At 42.2% G+C, this 19,555-nt stretch overlaps 1 protein-coding gene across 3 annotated transcripts; it reads right to left on the bottom strand.

Moving 5' to 3' along the window:
• On the bottom strand, positions 1 to 19,255 carry ccdc149a (coiled-coil domain containing 149a). 3 transcript variants are annotated; one of them, XM_074623305.1, is made up of 13 exons: positions 17,630 to 17,744; positions 14,815 to 14,976; positions 14,596 to 14,634; positions 13,388 to 13,495; positions 13,125 to 13,241; positions 11,345 to 11,517; positions 9,735 to 9,807; positions 9,487 to 9,571; positions 8,695 to 8,839; positions 8,353 to 8,429; positions 7,361 to 7,393; positions 3,379 to 3,471; positions 1 to 1,292 (listed from the first exon to the last, which is right to left on the bottom strand). In XM_074623305.1, the coding sequence occupies exons 2-13, from the start codon at positions 14,872 to 14,874 to the stop codon at positions 739 to 741; spliced, it is 1,557 nt and encodes a 518-aa protein (XP_074479406.1). In that variant the 5' UTR covers positions 14,875 to 14,976; positions 17,630 to 17,744; the 3' UTR covers positions 1 to 738. The 3 variants fall into 3 exon arrangements, with proteins under 3 accessions (XP_074479406.1, XP_074479404.1, XP_074479405.1); XM_074623303.1 differs by lacking the exon at positions 17,630 to 17,744 and adding an exon at positions 19,028 to 19,255 and having other exon boundaries at positions 5 to 1,292; XM_074623304.1 differs by lacking the exons at positions 7,361 to 7,393; positions 17,630 to 17,744 and adding an exon at positions 19,028 to 19,255 and having other exon boundaries at positions 10 to 1,292.
• Positions 19,256 to 19,555: the final 300 nt, after the last annotated feature.

The following is a 19,555-nucleotide window of genomic DNA, read 5'->3' as shown; positions in this document are numbered from 1 at the left end:
GACAAATGAGATATTTTTTGTTGTGTATGTGCATGGGTCGGAAAAGACCAACTTCAAGGCAGGCCATATTGCAGGTTTTTTGCATTTATATTAATAAATATCAGTAAATATTTCCACACATAAGGCACATGTAGTCTCATCCAAATATCAACTTCTAAATAAATATACATAAGGAAAATAAAAACGAAAAAGATTAACCCATACAGATGAACAGACATCAATAGAATCTCTAATATTAATATTATTCATTAACACATATGTACAAGACATTCATTACACGTTTTGGTAAGCCAATTTGGACCCCCTATGAGAGTAACAACAAAACGCAGCACTCCGTTTACTGGCATCCCTTAGGAAGAAGTAGAAAGCAAACAATTGGGATTATTTTATCACAGGGGAACGGAAGAAGGGAATATGGGGCACACAGGAGTTGAAGCTGCCATATTTGTTATTTTCCTAGCTAAACTTCCTGTAGGGCATGAAGTTTGCAACTCCATTGATTTCAAGATTGCCGGTTCCTGCGCAGCAACAAGCCTGTCTAGATACACCTCCGGCTCCGTCAACGATGGCTGAAAAAGTGTTTTTCTCTCCGTTTTATTGACTGAAACAGAGCTGCGAGGTGGAACAGGGATCTAGTGAGCGGTGGCCACGTTGTGCAAATGTAACTAGGTCTGAATAATGTAGTTGTCAATAAGAACGAGAAGGATTTAAATAAGTCTTTTTTTTAGTGACGTCAGATCATGCCAAGTTGTCACTATGACAGGTGTCACCGCACAGATCCACGATGTCCCACCCCGCTGTATTCGACACCACTGTGGACCGGTTCTCTGGAATTGAAAATGAGGCTTCTACATGTTCAGGTACGTGATTTGACCCATCGTCCTGGGATTCGCAGGGCTGATGACCCACCTCTGAATGATCGACAGAGCCTTGTTTAATTCGAAGCCATGGAAGGTCTGATTCAGTAGACGTGACACCCAGCGCCAGAGCTGCCTCTTCTCCCTCCTCCACCGTGGAACCCAGTTCCTCATCCTCGACTCCCTCCACCTCATGCCCCGCCTCTTCCACTGGACTCCGCCCCTCCTCCAGCTCTAAGGCGGCTCCATCTTCCGCCAGGGTCACCATTTCTCCCACTCTCCCGTCAATCCCATTCGTCTGCACCCCCACTAGAGGCTCCAGGCTGTCGAGCAGTGCAGGTGCGTCTTCCCCGCTGACGCCATCTGTGCCAAGGTCGCTGCCAGCAGCGTGGCATTCCCACGATGATTCATGTGAACTTCTGTCGTCTGACACAACTGGGAGAGGGGAGATGAGACAACTGGTCATTTTAATTACTCACTTGATCTGAGGCCATCAGAAAACAAGTACTTTTGCCCTATTCTGTTCCTCTGAAGGAATTATGGAGTAAGATGGCCGCTGATTTGTGTTAGCTGGCAACATTAGCATGATTAGCCACCAAAAACAGAATTTATGAAATGTGAAAATAGTGAAAAATGTCCATCACAATTGCCCAGTGCCCAAGCTGACCTCTTTAAATTGCTTTTATTAGTTTTGTTTGACCAACATATGAAGGCCTAACTTTATTTAATTTGCAATGATATAAAACAGAGAAAAGCAGAAACAAGCTGGAACCAGCAAACATTTGGCATTTTTGCTTGGTAAATAACTTCAAACTAGGGCTGTCAAATTTAACGCGATAATAATGTGTTAATGCAAATTTGTTTTAATGCCACTAGTTTCTTTAACGCAACTTGCAATTTTTAGGTTGTAGCGGGCTCAGTTCTAAATGTAGAGTGAAGATACTGGCATCATATGAAACTAGAAAACCTAAGGAATCCATTGGTACCGACATGTCATACTAGTTGGTCGCGAAGGAGGCTAAATAATGCTGCAAACTTGTGCTAAATTTTGGTGAGGAAAAACTGGCATGTCCATTTTCAAAGGGGTACCTTGACCTCTGACCTCAAGCTATGTGAATGAAAATGGGTTCTATGGGTACCCACGAGTCTCCCCTTTACAGACATGCCCACTTTATGATAATCACATGCAGTTTGGGGCAAGTCATAGTCAAGTCAGCACACTGACACACTGACAGCTGTTGTTGCCTGTTGGGCTGCAGTTTGCCATGTTATGATTTGAGCATATTTTTTATGCTAAATGCAGTACCTGTGAGGGTAAATATATGCATACATTTGCATAATGCAAGCATATTTGTCCACTCCCATGTTGATAAGAGTATTAAATACTTGACAAATCTCCCTTTAAGGTACATTTTGAACAGATACAAATTGATTGTGATTAACTATGGACAATCATGCGATTAATTGCGATTAAATATTTTAAATGTTTGACAGCCCTACATCAAATTTAAATCAAAATTGTTGCAGATTAATTTTATTTTCAGTTTTACTATATAATACTAATACTACTAATGAAGAGCTCTAGCTGAGTGGCAGCATTTCAGCCAGAGCTAACAATATATTTTAAGGAGAAATACATATATAAACACAAAACAATGATAGTTAGTAACAAATGAGTTATTATTAAGTACGAAGAATTGAACTGATGTCAAAGTAAGCAATTGAACAGCCAATGTAAACTAAGGATGCTGATAGACCAAGGCCCATAAGGTCACGCCAGTCGATACCTTTATTCATTTTATTATATCTGTTTTTATGTGAGAAAATTAAAATATGATGAAAAAACACTTTCAAAAGAAAACATGAGGAAAACTTTCCTCTTTTGGACCACTGTGTTAATGTAGAAAGTTATTTCAATTACTTATGTGACTGAAGTGCTTCCATGGCAACAGGCTAAATATAGCAGCAGTGCCCCAGACAAGGGGACGCAAGACAAGTGTGACGCCCCCGCATCTCGGCAATAGCAACAGCTTAGTTCTGCTCCTTCGCCAAAATACGCTCTCACTTTGGGGATTACTGACCCATATTTGTGGATGTGCAGGCAAAAAGGTTAAAGACTGCACATAGAGTCCCCGCCACCTTCTCTCTCTCACACACACACACACACACACACACACACACACGCAAAAACACGCAGGAAGAAAGCAACATTACTTGAACTGGCATCCATATTTATGGCCCCCCGTCCCCCATCCCCTTTTCAAAGAGAACACGGCAGAAGTTTCTGAATGTCAGCAGGCGAGAATTTGCTTCACATTTCCAAAATGCCATGGCATTTGGGCAGCTTGCACCAATGAGAAGGAGAGAGGAGTGGAGGCGGGAAGGGAAAGCACTCGGGTTAAACATGGAAGAAAGCAAGGAGTGTTTAGCACGCGGTGGCTAATTACAGTGTTTATGCCGTTACCTGTGGGTTCTCTTATCGATGGCTGGAGAAGCCAGTTACGCACAATTGCACACTTACCTTTGGGTGGCTGCACGTATGGCTGAGACGTGGCAGGTGTTGGCCAAAGCTCCGGTTGAAGATTGTCATTCAGTGAGATGTTGTCTCGTGTCCCTGTAAGACCACCGTCAAAAGAACAAACACTCCCCGTTACTTTCACATCCAAGTGACGGCAAAAACACGAAGTAATTGGTACGAAGAGTTTTGGGCACGTCAGGCATGGATGGAGCTCGTCCAAGCTCACGTGTGGTGCTGTGTTGTGTGTACAAACAAACACGCACGTATGCATCGCAGTGCTCACAGGAAGTGGCTTCAGTTCCCTGTCATCTGTCTTCATTAGTGATGGCTGCACGCCTCTTAGGCTGACACCATATGCTACTCATAGGAGACTGTGCACTATAAAGCAGACATCACCAAACTGCACTCACATAGACGCATGCATACACACAATCAGCCTTTTGCCTTCACAGAAACCCTGTGAATAGGCCTGTTTCTCTGACCATTCAAGTGTGAGGCACCAAAACAAACAGAAGAATGAGAAAATGGATGACTGGGTGACACGATGCGTGAGAATCATGAATGGTGAACGGAGACCATATTGTTATGAATGCAGTCCATATTGTTATGGATGCTCAGTGGTGACAGTGGCGTGGGAACAGTGAGTGATGGCGTTGGGTGGGGGCTGTTTGGTTCCAGAGGCTTCTAAATACCAACTGGGGACAACAGAGTTGCCGGTTGTCTAAAAAGTTCCGTTACTTCTTTTACATAGACGGTGGTTTTAATCATTATGTTAGCTTGTTTTGATTGAAATGTCTCAGAAAACTATTGGATGGACTGCCATGCAATTGGGTACACACATTCATGCACCCTCAGGGTGAATTATAATAACTTCGGTGATCCCAGGTCAACATTTCAATTTGTCTAGCACTTTGGTATATGACCAAATACCTGCAAAACTAATGGTATTCCCATCAGCCTCGGCTGTACATTGTGTTTATTGCTACTAAATGTTAGCATGCTAACACTCTAAACCAAGCTGGTGAATGTGGTAAACATAAGCATGTTAGCATTGCCACTGTGAGCATGTTAGCATGACGTTAACAGAGCCGCCAGCATGGAAGTAGACTCGTAGCCTTGTTTCTCTTACTCTTTAATTATGAAATTGTTATTTCAAATAGCCACTAATGACATTTGAGTGATGTTATTTAATAGCTCATTTCAAATGAGTATTAGCAACGGGAGGCGGATGCTATGGATAGAATTTTCCTTCATGGTATTTGTATATTTATGTCCTATATAGTGAATTTTATGAAACTGTTTACAGATTAAATGAGGAGATGGGAATGGTTGTTTTTGGTTAATCCAATGAATCAAATCTGAAAAAAAATACTGCCCGCAACGACCCAATACAATCGACCAATCAATATCAGTTAAAGGACCAGTGTGTAACAATTAGGGGGATCTATTGGCAGAAATGGAATATAATATTAATAAATATGATTTCTTTAGTGTGTAATCACCTGAAAATAAGGATTGTTTTCGTGTTTTCGTTACCCTAGAATGAGCCGTTTACATCTAGAGCGGGTCCCCTTTCCATTGAGTCCGCCATGTTACCAGCATGTTTCTACAATAGCCCAGAACGGACAAACCAAACACTGTTACCTTTTCCTGCTTGGGCCGGAGTCGATAACGTTACTCGCTACCACCGCTGCTCTCTCTCTTGCTTCACCACTCACTTCCCACGCATACACACACTCTACTCTTACAACAACTGGCCCTAGAAAGGGCTGTTCGCGTTTTTTTGCGTCGGCCACCGTAGCACACCGTAGCAATCCTAGACGCTTGGCACACGGGAGAAGCAAGTGCAACCTCAACCGCTAGATACCGCCAGATCCTACACACCGTTCCTTTAAGAAAAATCTTCATATAAACGGTTGTGACCATTGGCATGTCTGTGATCTCAAGACATATATTGATTTCCCCTGACAAAACTCTAACTTCACTCGCAGTTGTATTCATTTTGTGAAGAAAATAACAGATTCTTTAGTTTTGACGTATCATGCGACAGCTGTCAAAAGACAAAACTCTCCAGGCCTGTAGCTTTAAGACTCTACGCCTGCATGCGAACGCTGTCTTCAATTTTTGAGAGGAGTTCTGCAGACTGCCTTTGAAAGCCAGTAACAAGGGGGTGTTGGTTACTGGTATGAAGAGCAGGGCCCAGACTGAGCACAGCAGTGTGTCTCCAGGAGCCAGGCAGCACTCAGGAGGAGGCAGGAGGCACCAGCGACGTCCTTTAAACCTTCCTGGCAGCTGCCTGTCCAGCCATCTAACCATCTCCTCTTCTCCATCACACACATACGACATAATGTATATGCATATGCACCTATCCTGCAAAGATAACAGGCTTCCCTGCATTATATGATACTCCAACATACCAGATCATATATCACAAATAGGGAGAGGAAAAAAAAAAAAAGACATGTCTGTCAAACAGTCACACTGTTAAACCCTACACTGGGATGCAGTGCTGTCTGGCTCTAGAGTGACAAGGAAATGCCTTCTTCTTAACTGGAAACTGTCTGTCACTGGACCAAAACAGAGCTATACGGGTGCATTCTGTATCCACCTCAATAGCTGATGCACACTGACAGGCTTTCACTTGCTGTGTTACATTTCAGCTTGCACTCATTCACCATGGGGGGGTGGACTGGAGGACTGGTGGGGATCTATCAATCACAACTTTATCTGACTCGCTGCGTCGATGTCACTGTTATTGTTTTTGGCTCTCTCTCATCCGGAGACGACGTAGTCACCTCTAGTGTTCTCCGGGCCTCAGATAGGCGGCCAAGGCCCTCCATCCTATCCTGTTTGCCTTTAATATCCATCAGCCCAACTTCATATCACATCAAGGCCACAGACGCTCACATCTCTCTCTATATTTCTGTCTCCCTAACTGTGGTGGACAGCGCGGTCGTCAGGCACTCTGGGCCCTCGCCTACAAATTCCCTAATAACGGCACATTCCCCTAAATGTGTTTGTAATGTGGGCAATCATTTTCAGTAATGGATGCTTGTCAGTTTTATGGCGGTGAGAATGACGGTCTCATGACAGGGCACCTCCATCCAGCCGCAGCCCCTCCACCTCTCAGTCTGGTTCATACGCGGCACAACAGCTCCCTCCAGTGGGAGAAGCGGGGAACTATTTTCTAGGTGGGCCGTCTTATCTCCTTGCATTTGGAATTAGACTGCAAATGTAGTTTGGGATACTAATTTTTGATGCAGTTTATATTTGGTGGATTACATTTTTGTTTGGTTTTGCTGCTCTGAGGATGAGGTTTGTTTAAAGGAGGGGAACAGCTGACAGTCATAAACCTGGGTTTACTTCATAATGCAAGAATACAGGTGCAAAAAAAACAAAGAAATGTGTTGTATGTGTTTTTGAAAACTAGTTGGGTCTGTCTGCCAAGATTTTTAAAAGTAATATCTGCAGGTTTGAGAGCATATTTTACGATTAATTTTCACTCTCATATCCTAAAAACATTGTATTGGTTTGACACCAATTCCCAGAAAAATACTTGGTCTGTTAATCACTTCTCGTTCTATTTTCTCTGACTACACAGTCTACATCGTATATCACTCTGTGATATGACAGCCTTCAGTCCTGGTCTCGCATGATTTATGATTCAAATTCGTGCCGGTGAAAATCTGAGCACATTTTAAAATTAACCCAAAAAACAGTAGCGTGCTGCCTTAAAAAAAGACTCTCCTGCCCTTAAGACATGCCCAACCCCAACAGTCAGTGTGTGAATCAGTGTGTGATATCCAGGCAGCCTGCTCCAGTCAGTGGTATCATGAACAGACACATGAGCGGGTGGTCAATGGAGTCAACACATTGTAAACGGTGGGCATGAGGTGACACGCTTTCTGGGCGTCTGCCCAGATTTGTCCTGGCATGACATAGTGGAGGGCATGGATGGGCTAAGTGGGGCAGAAGGAATACATACTCCCAATTCCCACGGATACGCGGTAGGTCAAGCCTGAGACGCAGCCAGAGAAGAGAGAAAGACACACTGTTATCAACATAAAGCCTCATTAATGTATGTAGATTAAAAAAAAGAGAGAATAAGGGGAAATCAGTTTAAGCCAGTTTGCTAGCTAGAACAATTAGAGAAAATGTTTTTTTTTTTTTATAAAACAAGAGATTCGAGAGCAAGATGATTTATGTTAGGAAAAAGAAAATCTTCCCACATTTCTATAGTAAATTCTGAACTATAAAAGGGATGTAAATGGCACAGTTTATCACAAGTTAACTGGTTGAAACTGGTTAACCTTTTTCATTTTTACATTTACTTTATGTGAACATGCACGCACACACTCCCATAGTCACACGGTCGTGTTTGCTAATGGTGTGGTACAGTTACAGGCAGTGCTTGAAGTGGAAAAAAGGTGCCGGTACTCCCCTTATTCACATGTTGGTGTGTGTATCGGCCATTATCAGCAATCATTATTAGCCTAAATTCTGAATTTCTATAGTGAATAAAAGATACTAGGAGATATTGGGTTTGGAGGTCCTCCTTCAAGAAAATTTGAAGGTCTTTCACTTAAAACTATGGAAGTTCACATCATTTTGGGACCATTATTATTACTATAGATGACCCCAAAAAGCTTAAAGACAAAACTTGATTGATTATATTTGTTCATGAATAAAAAAAGTTGTTAATTATTTTAGCCTACATAAAGGTCGTTAACATTGTATCGACAAATACATTAGTAATACGACATAATAATAGTACTCTCCAAAAATCGCGTCACTTCCGCGTCCAGTGTGAACCCGGTATTACTGTGCCATTGAAATACTGCTGTTATTACTCTGTATAAGTTTAATAACTAGACTGTGTTTGATGTTAGATTAAAACATGGAGGAATCATTTCAGGACTTCAATAAAGGAGATGTGTAACGTGGTGCAGCTTGAATGTTTTTGGTCTTGAGACCCACCTGGAAGACTCCACAGTCCTGAAACCTCCAACGTCTTCAGCTTCCTTTCCAAATCTGCTACTCTGTTTCCAAGGATCCTGCAGACCAAGTACGATGGGTCAGGTTACTTGGGACTGATGAACAGTGTGTGTGTGTGTGTGTGGGTGTGTAGTCATGTGTCATAGCTCAGTGTTTGCCTAGGAGGTGGAGGAGGATTCTCAGAACAGGTATGCAAACATCACATCAGAAGTGTGCCAGAAGGATGAAGTTTAAAGGTGAGCTGTGTGGGAAAAAACCCTTGCGGTCAGCGGAGGAGCAGGTGAGAGCTTCCTCCGACATCATTTCAATGTACCACTTCATTACCTGTTGGTGTGCCTCTGGTGCTGGATGACCAGGTTCTTCTCATGGATGGTCTCCAGCAGAGCCGTGGCCAGGGACTTGAGGTCAGAGATGGACTGAGGCGTGGCTGGCAGGCTGCAGCCCTTCTCTTCCAGGAGCATCTCTTGGACTAAAAAGGAGAGGGAGAGGAAAAAATAGGGGTGAAGCAGGTAAAAGAATGGAGAAGGAGGGAATAAATAGGATTGAGAAAGCTATTTTTATTTGAAGCCAGATGTGTTAAAAACAGAAACACCTACAACCTGCCAATAATGCACCAATAAAACTTTCACAAGACTTAAAAAAAAATATATATAGAAGAGAGGCGATTTAGCATGAGACGGGGAAAACAGCATGACAAGAGCAAGACAGAGATGGAGAGTTACAAAACAGCTGTCTACTAGTGACACTCTCCTAACTTTAACTCCGGAGCCCACTGTGCTGCTTCTGCCAGCAACTGTCAGTCATCTTGGCAGGCTCATTTCCCTGCCAGTGGTGCTCTCTACCGCTTGGAATACAATTAGTAACGCAGCTGGTGTCCAGGCGGTGGCTTGAAGGATCGGCGAAAAAGCAGTTATTAAATAATGCAACGAGACACGGCGAGAAACAAAGACGAAAAGATCAGCCGCAGAGTTTATCTGATCAAAAAGTGCTTTAAAAATGCCATAAAACAGAGGTGGCGGGCAACATTTTTCTGGCCTTCAACACTTTCCAGATCAGCTGCTCTTGTGTCTATTTATGTGGGAGTTTCAAAGTGAGCTGAACAGTTTGTGTTTTCACCTTGTTTTGCTGAGAGGACTCCAGTGAGGGGACTGCTGTTTGATTTCCCATATGTGCTGGAGTTTTTTCTCCTCTCAAGAGCCGTCTGTGGGGAAGGGAAAAACAAGTAAAGCTCGCAGCCACCATGTTTGATGAACACTTTAAATACAAGTTTTACTTTTAGTGCATATGCATGAGAATACAAATTTCAGTCAAATGAATTGTTCAGGATGCATAAAGCCCCAGAATCGGAGGCATGCCATCTGTACCTTGTACTTCATGATGTTGGATTTCAGCAGGCTGACTTCCTCTTGTAGTTGGCTGAAACGCTCATGCAAATACCTAAAGTACAGTAACAATGATCAAAATCACAATGAGAAGAGCCAAAGCACATAAAACTAAATTGATGAGGTGCAGATTACATTTAAAACATAACTGACACTAATAAACAAATTATAGACAGACATCAGACATGTGCAGTATTGACACAATGTTATACTATTAGTGTAAACCATCCCCTATGATCACTTTAACTCATAGTCTACGTTTTGGGGCAGAAAAACAATCTATCACCATGTTATTGGTTTAACCCTTGGTTTAATAAAATAAAAAAAATAAAAAAAAGGATTCACGATTAGACTTCCAGGCTATTAAATAGAAGACGACAGCGACCGTAGTAATTATGACATAGACAGTAGTATAGACGGCGTGAAACTCCATTGGTGGTGGAGGTCAGGGGCGATGGATGGGACTCAAAACACAGTACTTTCACCCAGGAGGCCGGGGGATCACATCCCATGTGAAACCAACAACGTTTAATGGTCTTTGTGTTCACAAACGTTAAGTTTCACTTTTGAAACATAGTTATTTTAAGCCAAACACAGTGTTTTTCCCTGAACTTAACTAAGTGGTTTTGTTACCTAAACTTAAAATTTTTTGTAGTTTTGTTGCCTAAACCTAAAGAAGCCTTTTGTTTGTGTTCAAAACATCACGTTTCATTCAATTTTACAACGTGTTGCCTTTAAGTTTCGCTTTCACTTTTACAACGTAGTAGGCGTAGTAGGCCCCTATTGACCCACATCTATGGTGCTTATAGCGACCGATAACGCCTATTTAAAGGCCTGATAACAATCAAAAAAAGTACATGTATATAGATGATGATAACTTTACGTAGCAAAGTAAGTATCCAGAAAATGTTCTTCATGTTTACTGATGTGGACGAGAAAAAGTGCAACGACTTCACAAAGGGTAGGCTACCAAAGGTATTGTTATATTATATATTGCAGGCCTTTCGCCTGTTCACACAATTTGTTTTCCCTTTATCATAAAGCATGTAAATTAAAAAAAAACATAGTTGTTGGTTCAATATTTAGTATGAAAATAAAATGGCTCCACAAGGCACTGGCACATTGTATTAATCACAGCTCAGTGACATAATGAGAATGAAAACAATGCGAATGAAGGTCATCCAAGCTAGCGCAGTTTTTCACAAACCTGGAGGAGCATAATTTAGATACAGAAGCAAAAATATAGATCATGGAATTAAAACCAAACACAGCGATCGATCGAAGCAGAATCACAACAAAGCGGTTGTAAAATGTCTTTGTACTTTTATAATATGATTTTATTTTACATTTTTGTTTTGCCTTTATTCCTCTAACAGATTTCTCAACAAAGATGTGTTCTACACCCAGTAAAGCAAGAGAAAGAAGGAGAAAGAGAGGGAGAGAAGTTTCTGGGAACCTGCAGCTCGTAGCAACACGTAGCCTCTCTAGAAGCTGGAAGAGATTTAGAAAACTAGAAGCGGAACGGGCTTGACACAATGTGACCATTAGAGGTAGTTCTGTGTACTAGGTATCTGCTTCTTTGTCCCACTTGCCTGTTCTCCATGCAGAGGGCATCCACATCAATGATGCGTGCTTCCCGGTTGCCCAAGACGTGGTTGAGCTCCACATTGAGTCGGTAGGCTTTCTCCCTGAACACGCTGCGCTCCGCCTTCACGTCCTGCAGCTCGTCCGTCAGAGCCTTCATGTTGTGCTCCATCTCCTCCATCTAGAAAAAAGGCAGCCAGGCAAATACTGTTTTTTAAGAGAAGTAACTGAAAGATATTTTAAAGCTCTGTTTACTTAAGTGGAGTTTGGTGAGAGTGCATTCACTGTTTTCAGCAATCAGCAACTCAGGAGCTCCCTGCTGTGAAACCACGTCTACTGTTTTCAACTGAGTGAGCGGCTCCACTGGAGCAGATTGAAGATAAGTGCCTTGTTCGAGAACACCTCAACGGCGGGTTCAAAAGAGGGGAAAGTATTGTTTCGTCAAAATAATAAAATCCAATAAAACACATTGTAAGCCTCATAATGGCAGTATTTACTGCACTGTGTGTATGTAGCTTAAGGGAGCAACACTAGTAGTGGGTGAGAATATTTCCAGCCAACAAAAAGTGAGGGATGTCACGACGGATTTCTCCGTAACATTAGTCCCTTTTCGACCTAACAGCTCCAGGAACTATGGAGCAACAGGAGCTAAACTCAGGAACAAAACCAGGAACTAATCATTATCATCGTCTTGGTGTTGTTATTACTTTTAACATCAAGTAACATTACAAGAAATGTCCGCATCTTGTCCAAATTGCTGAGGAATTGCTGAGGAACTAAATGTAGCCCTTTATCCTCCCAGTAAGGTAGGGTTCCTTAAGCTGTGTTTCCACTAAGAAGTTCCTGGTAATGTTAGTCCTGGGACTACTTTTCAAAGGACTAAAAGCCTTTCCTTCAGCCCATTGATGTCTGTGTTTCCATAGCGGTCTAAAGACCTGCGGAGGTTAGGCAAGTTAGTCCACTGATGTATGAAAAAGCAACATGACTTGGGACAAGGACTGCTGGTGGTCGCAGGAGTAAAAACACTCTGCAGCCTGAAAATTGTCTCCACAGTAAATCATCTGTTGAGTGTTTAGTGGTTATTAATTTGTGCTTTAGAACGTAACTGCCATGAAACAATCAGAAAATAACTTTTTTCTCTCATTCACAGCACCGCCGCGCTGTCTGTGTCTTCTTCCGCTCGCCTCCCAGCTCACTCACGCGATCTCTCTCTTTTTTCTGTTTTTTTTTTTTTTTTAAATGAGTCGGGATGCCGACGGCTAAGCTAACTTTAATGTAATCAAACAAAAAACTAAAATGGTCCAAAATCGATACTACAGTACTTCCTTGTTTAATGAATGAAGCGGTACACGAGTTGAAGCAGCGGCGCTGGGTGTATTTGACCGATCAGCGACGATCATCCCTGCAAACCCCACCCCGAAAGTTCCTGCACTTTCAGAAATTACTACCCTCTGACCAGGAAAAATGTCCCCGGAAATGAATTTAGACTCTGGTCCCTGCAGTCGAAACACAAAGAGTTCCTCAAAAGGTTCCTAGTTCCTACGGTCGAAAAGGGGCTTTAGTTACAAAAATGGTTCCTGGTCCCCTAAAAAAGTCTCTGGGGTCGATTCAGGTGATGGGTTTAGAAAAAGTGTGTCTATATGTTTTGAGTAGCTGAAAATTCACCACAGATCAAATGTGACTGTAACCGCACTGTACATCTGTGACGTGAAATCATCTAAATTTGAGTTTCTTTTCTTGGTTTTGGATGGTGATTTTATTGGGGGGGGGGGAAAGAACTGTATCTACCTGTAGCCCTGCTCTCTCAAGCTGGTGAACCAGATCCTCACGTTCATGGGCGGGGAAGTGGCGTGCCCCCACCTCCTCATCCCCCAGCCTCTGTCGAGTAATGGTCATCCTCAGGAGCTGCAGAAAAAAATAAACATGTTAAATTCTCTGCTTCTCTCAAAACCCATCTACTCGTGCACTGGATCGAGTGAGGGGGTCACGTTAAGGGAGCTCCATTTAAACTGTGTATAAGTCTGTGTGTGTGCTGCTACTGATAATCTCACCTTGTTATCCCCCTGGGCCTCCGTAAGTCTCTGATTCAGCTCCTTCACCTCCTCAGCGAGCCGTTTCGCTCGTTCCCTCGAGTCTCTCAACAGCTGGGCCAGGTTCACCTGAGGAGAAGGTGGAGAAGACGGTCACATACACAGGAACAACGGTTAACATACAGATACGACTGTGGAACTGTTTTTTATCATCAACTTTTGAATTGGTCATGCGTCATCAAACACATCAGACATAGGACTAAATTATATTCTAAATAATCACTATCAGAACTAAAAAACTGTCTATTCCTCATCAAAACCATGGGTAAAATATTTATTTTAAAGCAGATTTTAGTTGGTCATATTTGTTTCTACAACCAATTTAGAAGAATCATTATTTACTGTACTGTACATAAAAAGCAATGCAGTGTGCATATCAGGATTATCCTTTTCACAACACTGTTTGTCCTCCAAACCGTCCTTTTTAGGGCTGCAACTAACGAGTATTTTCATCGTCGATTAATCTGTCGATATTTTCTCGATTTATCAGTTAGTCGTTTGGTTTATAAAAACGTCAGAAAATGGTGAAAAATGTAGATTAGTGTTTCCCAAAGCCCAAAATGACGTCCTCAAATGTCTTGTTTTGTCCACAACTCAAAGATATTCAGTCTATTGTCATAAAGGAGTAAAAAAAACAGAAAATATTCACATTAAAGAAGCTGGAATCAGCTAAAAAAAATACTTAAACCGCTTAATCGATTATCAAAATAGTTGCCGATTAATTCAATAGTTGAAAACTAATCGATTAATCGTTGCAGCTCTACTCCTTTTTCATAATGCAATACAGCAGCCGACTCTTCAATTCTGTCACAGCTTCCTTGAAAGCATCACCAAGCAGAGTCCTACAGTACTCCCTTAACATTTATCCTAACCATAATTATCTCGTAAAGGGTGCATGTTTTTTTATTGTGGACGTGTCATATAAGAAGCCTGCAAGCTGTGTGAGCACGTGATCTGTATTTGTTTGGTATTATGAGGTTGTTTGTTCTGTATTTGATGTGAAGTCATGTGGCAGAGGTTATCCTCACCTACCTAAATCAACATAACAAAAGGGAGAGAGCAGTTTGCTTCAACCGCACCATGCTAATTTGCAATGTAACACAATGAAGGCAAATACTTTTTAGCTATTAGTGGCGGTAATGAAGTCTTTGAAATCAACCACAACTCACTTGATTGCGTTTTTCTGGCGGCAAAGAGGGGTCGCCGTCCTGAAATATGAAAAGAGCTACATGATCAAAGTATTCTTTGTCATCAAATAAAATGAGCAAATATTACATTATGCATACTGTTGAACATTACTGCTTTGTCAGGGAGTACTTCTAAACAAACGTAGACAATACTGTGCACACGGACAAAACAACATCACCTTGAAGGTTTCAAGCACTTACAATGAGTTCCCTGTACTTTTTCTTGATTCCCTGGTGGCGCTCCCTCAGCTGGTTGGCCATCAGCTTGTACTGGTCTCGTTCCTGCTGACAGGTATCCAGCTCCTTGGACAGAATGAGCAGGGCCTCTTTCTTACTCTCCAGCTTGCGCTTACACACCAGGAACTACACGAGGAGAGAACAGAGAGCATTATGATATGCATTGTTGTGGATAGGTTAGACTTATTGCAAGTCATCTAGCTCTATGTGTTAATCCCAGGACCAGAGGTTTAAGCCCGTGTGTAATATCAAACTATCATAACACCTACTGTATCATCCAGCTTGTTCTTGGCTTTATAATTTCCTACAGGCTCTACCCTGGGATAGAAATGGTCAAACGACTCAACTGTGCAAATGATAGCAACCCTGGCCAGTTCCCTACAGGTGGAAAAACACACACTAGAGCAGAGTGTTTAATGTGTAGATAAGACACAGCAGAAGGAACAGAGTAAACCTTGATAGCTGTCAGACCAGTCCATAACCAAATTAAATAGCAGCTGCTACCAAAGAGCTGAGTGTGCAGTATTAGTGTAAAGCCTGTAGTATGGTTTGTAGCTGGACCCTGCTATTCCCTTATGGAAAGCTGCAACTAATGATTAATCAATCTGACGATTATTTTCTCCCTTAATGGATTGTTCATTTGGTCTATAAAACTAAATAGTGAACGATGCCCATAACGGTTCTCTAAATAAAACTCAAGGTGATATCACATTGTTTTTCTAACCTCCCTAGCACTCCAAAACCTGAATATATGCAGTTTACTATCACATAAGACAAAGAAAAGCAGCAAATCCTTTAATTGTTGGGACTTATGGGACACTCTGCATTAAACCTGCAGTAGGCAGGAATGTTTTTGGCATCATTGGAGAAAAAATTCCATAATAACCTGTCAGCATATTGTAATTCAAGTGTTCTGAGAGAAAACTAGACTTCTCCACATGGCTCTGTTTTCAGGCTTTTAAAAAATCTAGCCTGTGACGGGAGACTTTGGGCAATCACAGGTCATTGCAGAGAGAGCGTTCCTATTGGCTGTTCAGTGAACGGAGGCAGCTGTCAATCACTCGCAAACTCCGATCAAACTGTCAAACTAGGCAGCGCTGATCAAATATGAATCAATATTCTGTTACTGTAATGCCCATTTCTCTCCTCAAATGTTTTCAGAAACATCTCGTAGTGTACTGTTTAGCTGTAAAATGAGTTGGTGGGCGGTGCTTGGTATTTCCTCAACTGATCTCAACATGGCTGCCGGGTCATAAACTTTCTCATTTTACAGCTAAACAGTACACTACAAGATGTTTCTGAAAACATTTGAGGTGAGAAATAGACATTACAGTAACAGAATATTAATTAATATGTAATCAGCGCTGCCTAGTTTGACCGGAGTTTGCGAGTGATTGACAGCTGCTCAGAGACGGCAAGGCTCCAGCCCGGCTCTGATTGGCTATTTTCCTCTGGTCTGTGAAATCTTGCAGATGCCGTTAGGAGCACCGGAGGACACAGAGGCACGATTTTTTTCAGATAACCTGTCTCATGCACTACTGTCACGATATTGAGTTTTATAAAAAAATAACTTTTTTTAAAGGAACTGTTTGTAACTTCTTACACGTATAAATCACCCGGGTCGATATGCATGTGTGGCTACGCTGTTCAGACAAGACTCCAACACAAACTACACGGAAGCACCAAAACCGCAAAGTTGTATCTAGTGAAGCCCGTCTGTTAAACAGTGTTTGCTGAGGTCGGAGGACGCAGGGGAGACCGGAGCTTTGGTCTCCAGGACCGGAGTCTCTGCTGTACTCTGCTCCTCTGCTCCTCTGCCTGCCTTCACTCAGCTCGCTCCACCTCAAGTACATGCGCACTCCACACAGCAGAAGACTTCATAGCTCTGAGAATATGTAGTGAATGTACAGTGGACGTTTGTGCAGAAATAACTGCTGCAGCTCCTCCAGACCAACAGAGGTTTCCCGTGTCTTGTGAAGTGACGGGGCTCCGCCACCGAAACGTTATCGTCTCCGACCGGGTGCCGGTGTCTCCCTCCCACCGCGGTCGGGAGGCTGAAGCAGGAAAAGCCAACACTAGGATCAGCAGTGATTCATGGAGAGACCTCCGTCTGGTCAGCTAACATTACTGCCAAGCAGCTGAAATATAGAGTGATATTGTGGTTTTAGCTGACGTGTGTCACCTCACTGTGTTAAGCGATGCTTGTTCATGTCTATGTAGAGCGAGCACAAGCGCGAACCCGACGCTGACTTTCGTTGACTTAACGGCCACAGGTGTCGCTGTTAACAAGCATTTCTGATTCTTACAAACAGTCCCTTTAAATCATATTTGCTCTAATTCTACCCACTGCTGCTTTAAAGAGCTTTTGATTGGAGTACATGCATTACTACTATTGGGTAATACTGTTGAGTTTCTATACATCTAAAAGCTTTTTGTTTATTTTTACACATTTGCTTCAATGTTTTTCAGTGGTATATGGTATAGTACTAATTATAACTACAGTTATAGGCTTTCATTACGTTTCAGTACGTATCTATTTAACATATCCCTATAAGTGGAATCAGTAGGTTTAAACACATTTATTCTAGCAGTGTTAACAAGTGAATGCAGTCCCACAGGTGGCTCACATGTGTATAGGAGGTATAGGAGGTGTGCAGGGATGTCAATGCATTTCCAACCCACAGCCTCGGAGTGTGATGCTGTCGGCCTGACAGGAGAATAGCATGCTAGCTTACCCCTTCAAGCATTGTTTTTGTAGCCTATCTGGCTAAAGACTTACAAGCTATGTGATGTCAGACAGCTGCTTAAACGGCTCTGTTAAGACAAGACAACGAAGCTCGTTCCATATGGTGATGTGTTGGTCCGGAACGAGCAGGTTCATTGAGCCGGCTCTTTTAAGTGAACGATAAGAGCCGGCTCTTTGAACCGACTCATTTAAGTAAACGATGGGAGCCGGCCCCCCTCTGAGAGCCGTTTTTTTCTTTTTCTTTTAATTAATTCAAGGCAGAATGATAGGACGATCTTCTCTGCGCCACGGGCACTCCATGCACTGACTGTGACTGAATGTTGTGTCAATGATGTCCGTGCGAACAATCAGGTGATGACAGACATGGATCATACCATCAAGCAGGGAGGGGTGGGGGTGCGCGACGCGTTGACGGTCTACAGAGCAGGAGGGAGAGGAGGAGAGAAAGAGAGGCGTGTGGTGCGCGAATAGCAGACAATAGTGATGGCGAGCTGAAGCTTCATGAAGCATTGAAGCTTTCCAGAAAATTGGTTCGGAAAAGGGTTCATTACTCGAGGCTTCATGTGCACACGAAACCACCTGGTGGCCAAAGAGTGTAAAACAGGCAGATATGATCTAAACCATGTGATCTGTGATATACTGTTTTTTGCGCCAGTAAAGGCTGTTGGGAATGACAAAATATATTACCATGTAATCCATTTATATCTATATAATATATAATATAATGACTATTTTGTACAATAAACTGTAATTGTTTTGTGACTAATGCATCTTATGTGTGTAAACCAATCCTTTGGTCAATAATTGTATTGTAGTGTAGTGTAATATAATATAAAAAAGGCAGGAGGGGTAATATTAGTGTTCTGTGTCACTTTCTGGAAAGTGGCATTGGTTTAACCAGTAAAGATCTGACCCACTTCCTGAACCAGTCATGTGGTATGGCTGGGCAGCGAAGCTTTGGACGTCATCAATGACGTCATTGGTCTAAAACGATACAAGCCTCGATACGCGCATCGCGGAAAACTTCCTGGATTACTCGGCACGCACTCCGAAGCCTCTGCACAGCACGTAACATCACTAGCAGACAAGATGAGTGACAGTCGGAAAACGAAGCAGCATGTAAAATTACGGTATTCTGGAAATTATAAGGTTTAGTATAATTATATTGAATAATTCAAGTGATATATGTGCACACATACTAATCATAGGTCAAAACTGCTAAAGCTAAATTTGGTTGAATTATAAAAAGGCAGAAGTGGTAAAATGAAGTGAGCCAAAAGAGCCGGTTCTTCTTGGTGAACTGAGCCAAATGATGTGGCTCACTAAAAAGAGCCGAAATTCCCATCACTAGTTCCATATGGACACAAGGGTGCTGCTGTGAAATCAGTCCGTCTCTGCAACAGCTGTTCTCGGTCTTCGCCTCTCACTCACCTCGCTGACTAGCCCCTGCCAGTCACTCTCGCTCCTCTTAGAGGACTGCATTATCCGAAGTATTTGAACAAAATGTCAGGATACAGACAGGCTGCCTCTGCTCCTCCGTCCGAGCTGCCTCTCTCCTCCGTTTGTTTATCCTGCAACGTCACTTTTTTCCTTTGGCTCTGCTGTCAAGTCGCCTCGGAGTGAGAATAGAACAAAAAGATGACTTCCGGTAAGAAAACGGAAATCGAGCTAGGGTTCCTTCACAATAAAAGCACGAAGCCCTAACCACAGCACAGACATGATAAAACACGAGTTACAATCATATTTTTCACATATTTATTTAGATACTCAAGTTTCCATTTACAAAATAATTTGAGAATAACCTCAAACCAATATACCTTAAACAAAAATAATAATAATCACAATCATAATAATCATAATAAAAAGAGAATCTGTATATCATAATACTTGCATATTCCATATTGTTTGGCAAATTTGCAATGCCATTCATTTAAATAAATAAAAAAAAAAACGGTTGCC

This window comes from Sebastes fasciatus, chromosome 22 (genome assembly GCF_043250625.1).
Source record: "Sebastes fasciatus isolate fSebFas1 chromosome 22, fSebFas1.pri, whole genome shotgun sequence".
Lineage (NCBI taxonomy): Eukaryota > Metazoa > Chordata > Actinopteri > Perciformes > Sebastidae > Sebastes > Sebastes fasciatus.
Note: the sequence above shows the minus strand (reverse complement) of the source record. Positions and strands in the feature narration are given on the sequence as shown.

What these genes read in the sequence shown, in the direction of transcription:
- ccdc149a (XM_074623303.1), bottom strand. Translation starts at nt 19,078, where the DNA reads ATGCAGTCCTCTAAGAGGAGCGAGAGTGACTGGCAGGGGCTAGTCAGC. An exon ending in AGGCCCAGGGGGATAACAAG is followed by an intron (nt 13,242 to 13,387) that starts GTGAGATTATCA and finishes TTTTTTCTGCAG; the next exon opens with CTCCTGAGGATGACCATTAC. An exon ending in CACCAGAGGCACACCAACAG is followed by an intron (nt 8,430 to 8,694) that starts GTAATGAAGTGG and finishes CTTGGTCTGCAG; the next exon opens with GATCCTTGGAAACAGAGTAG.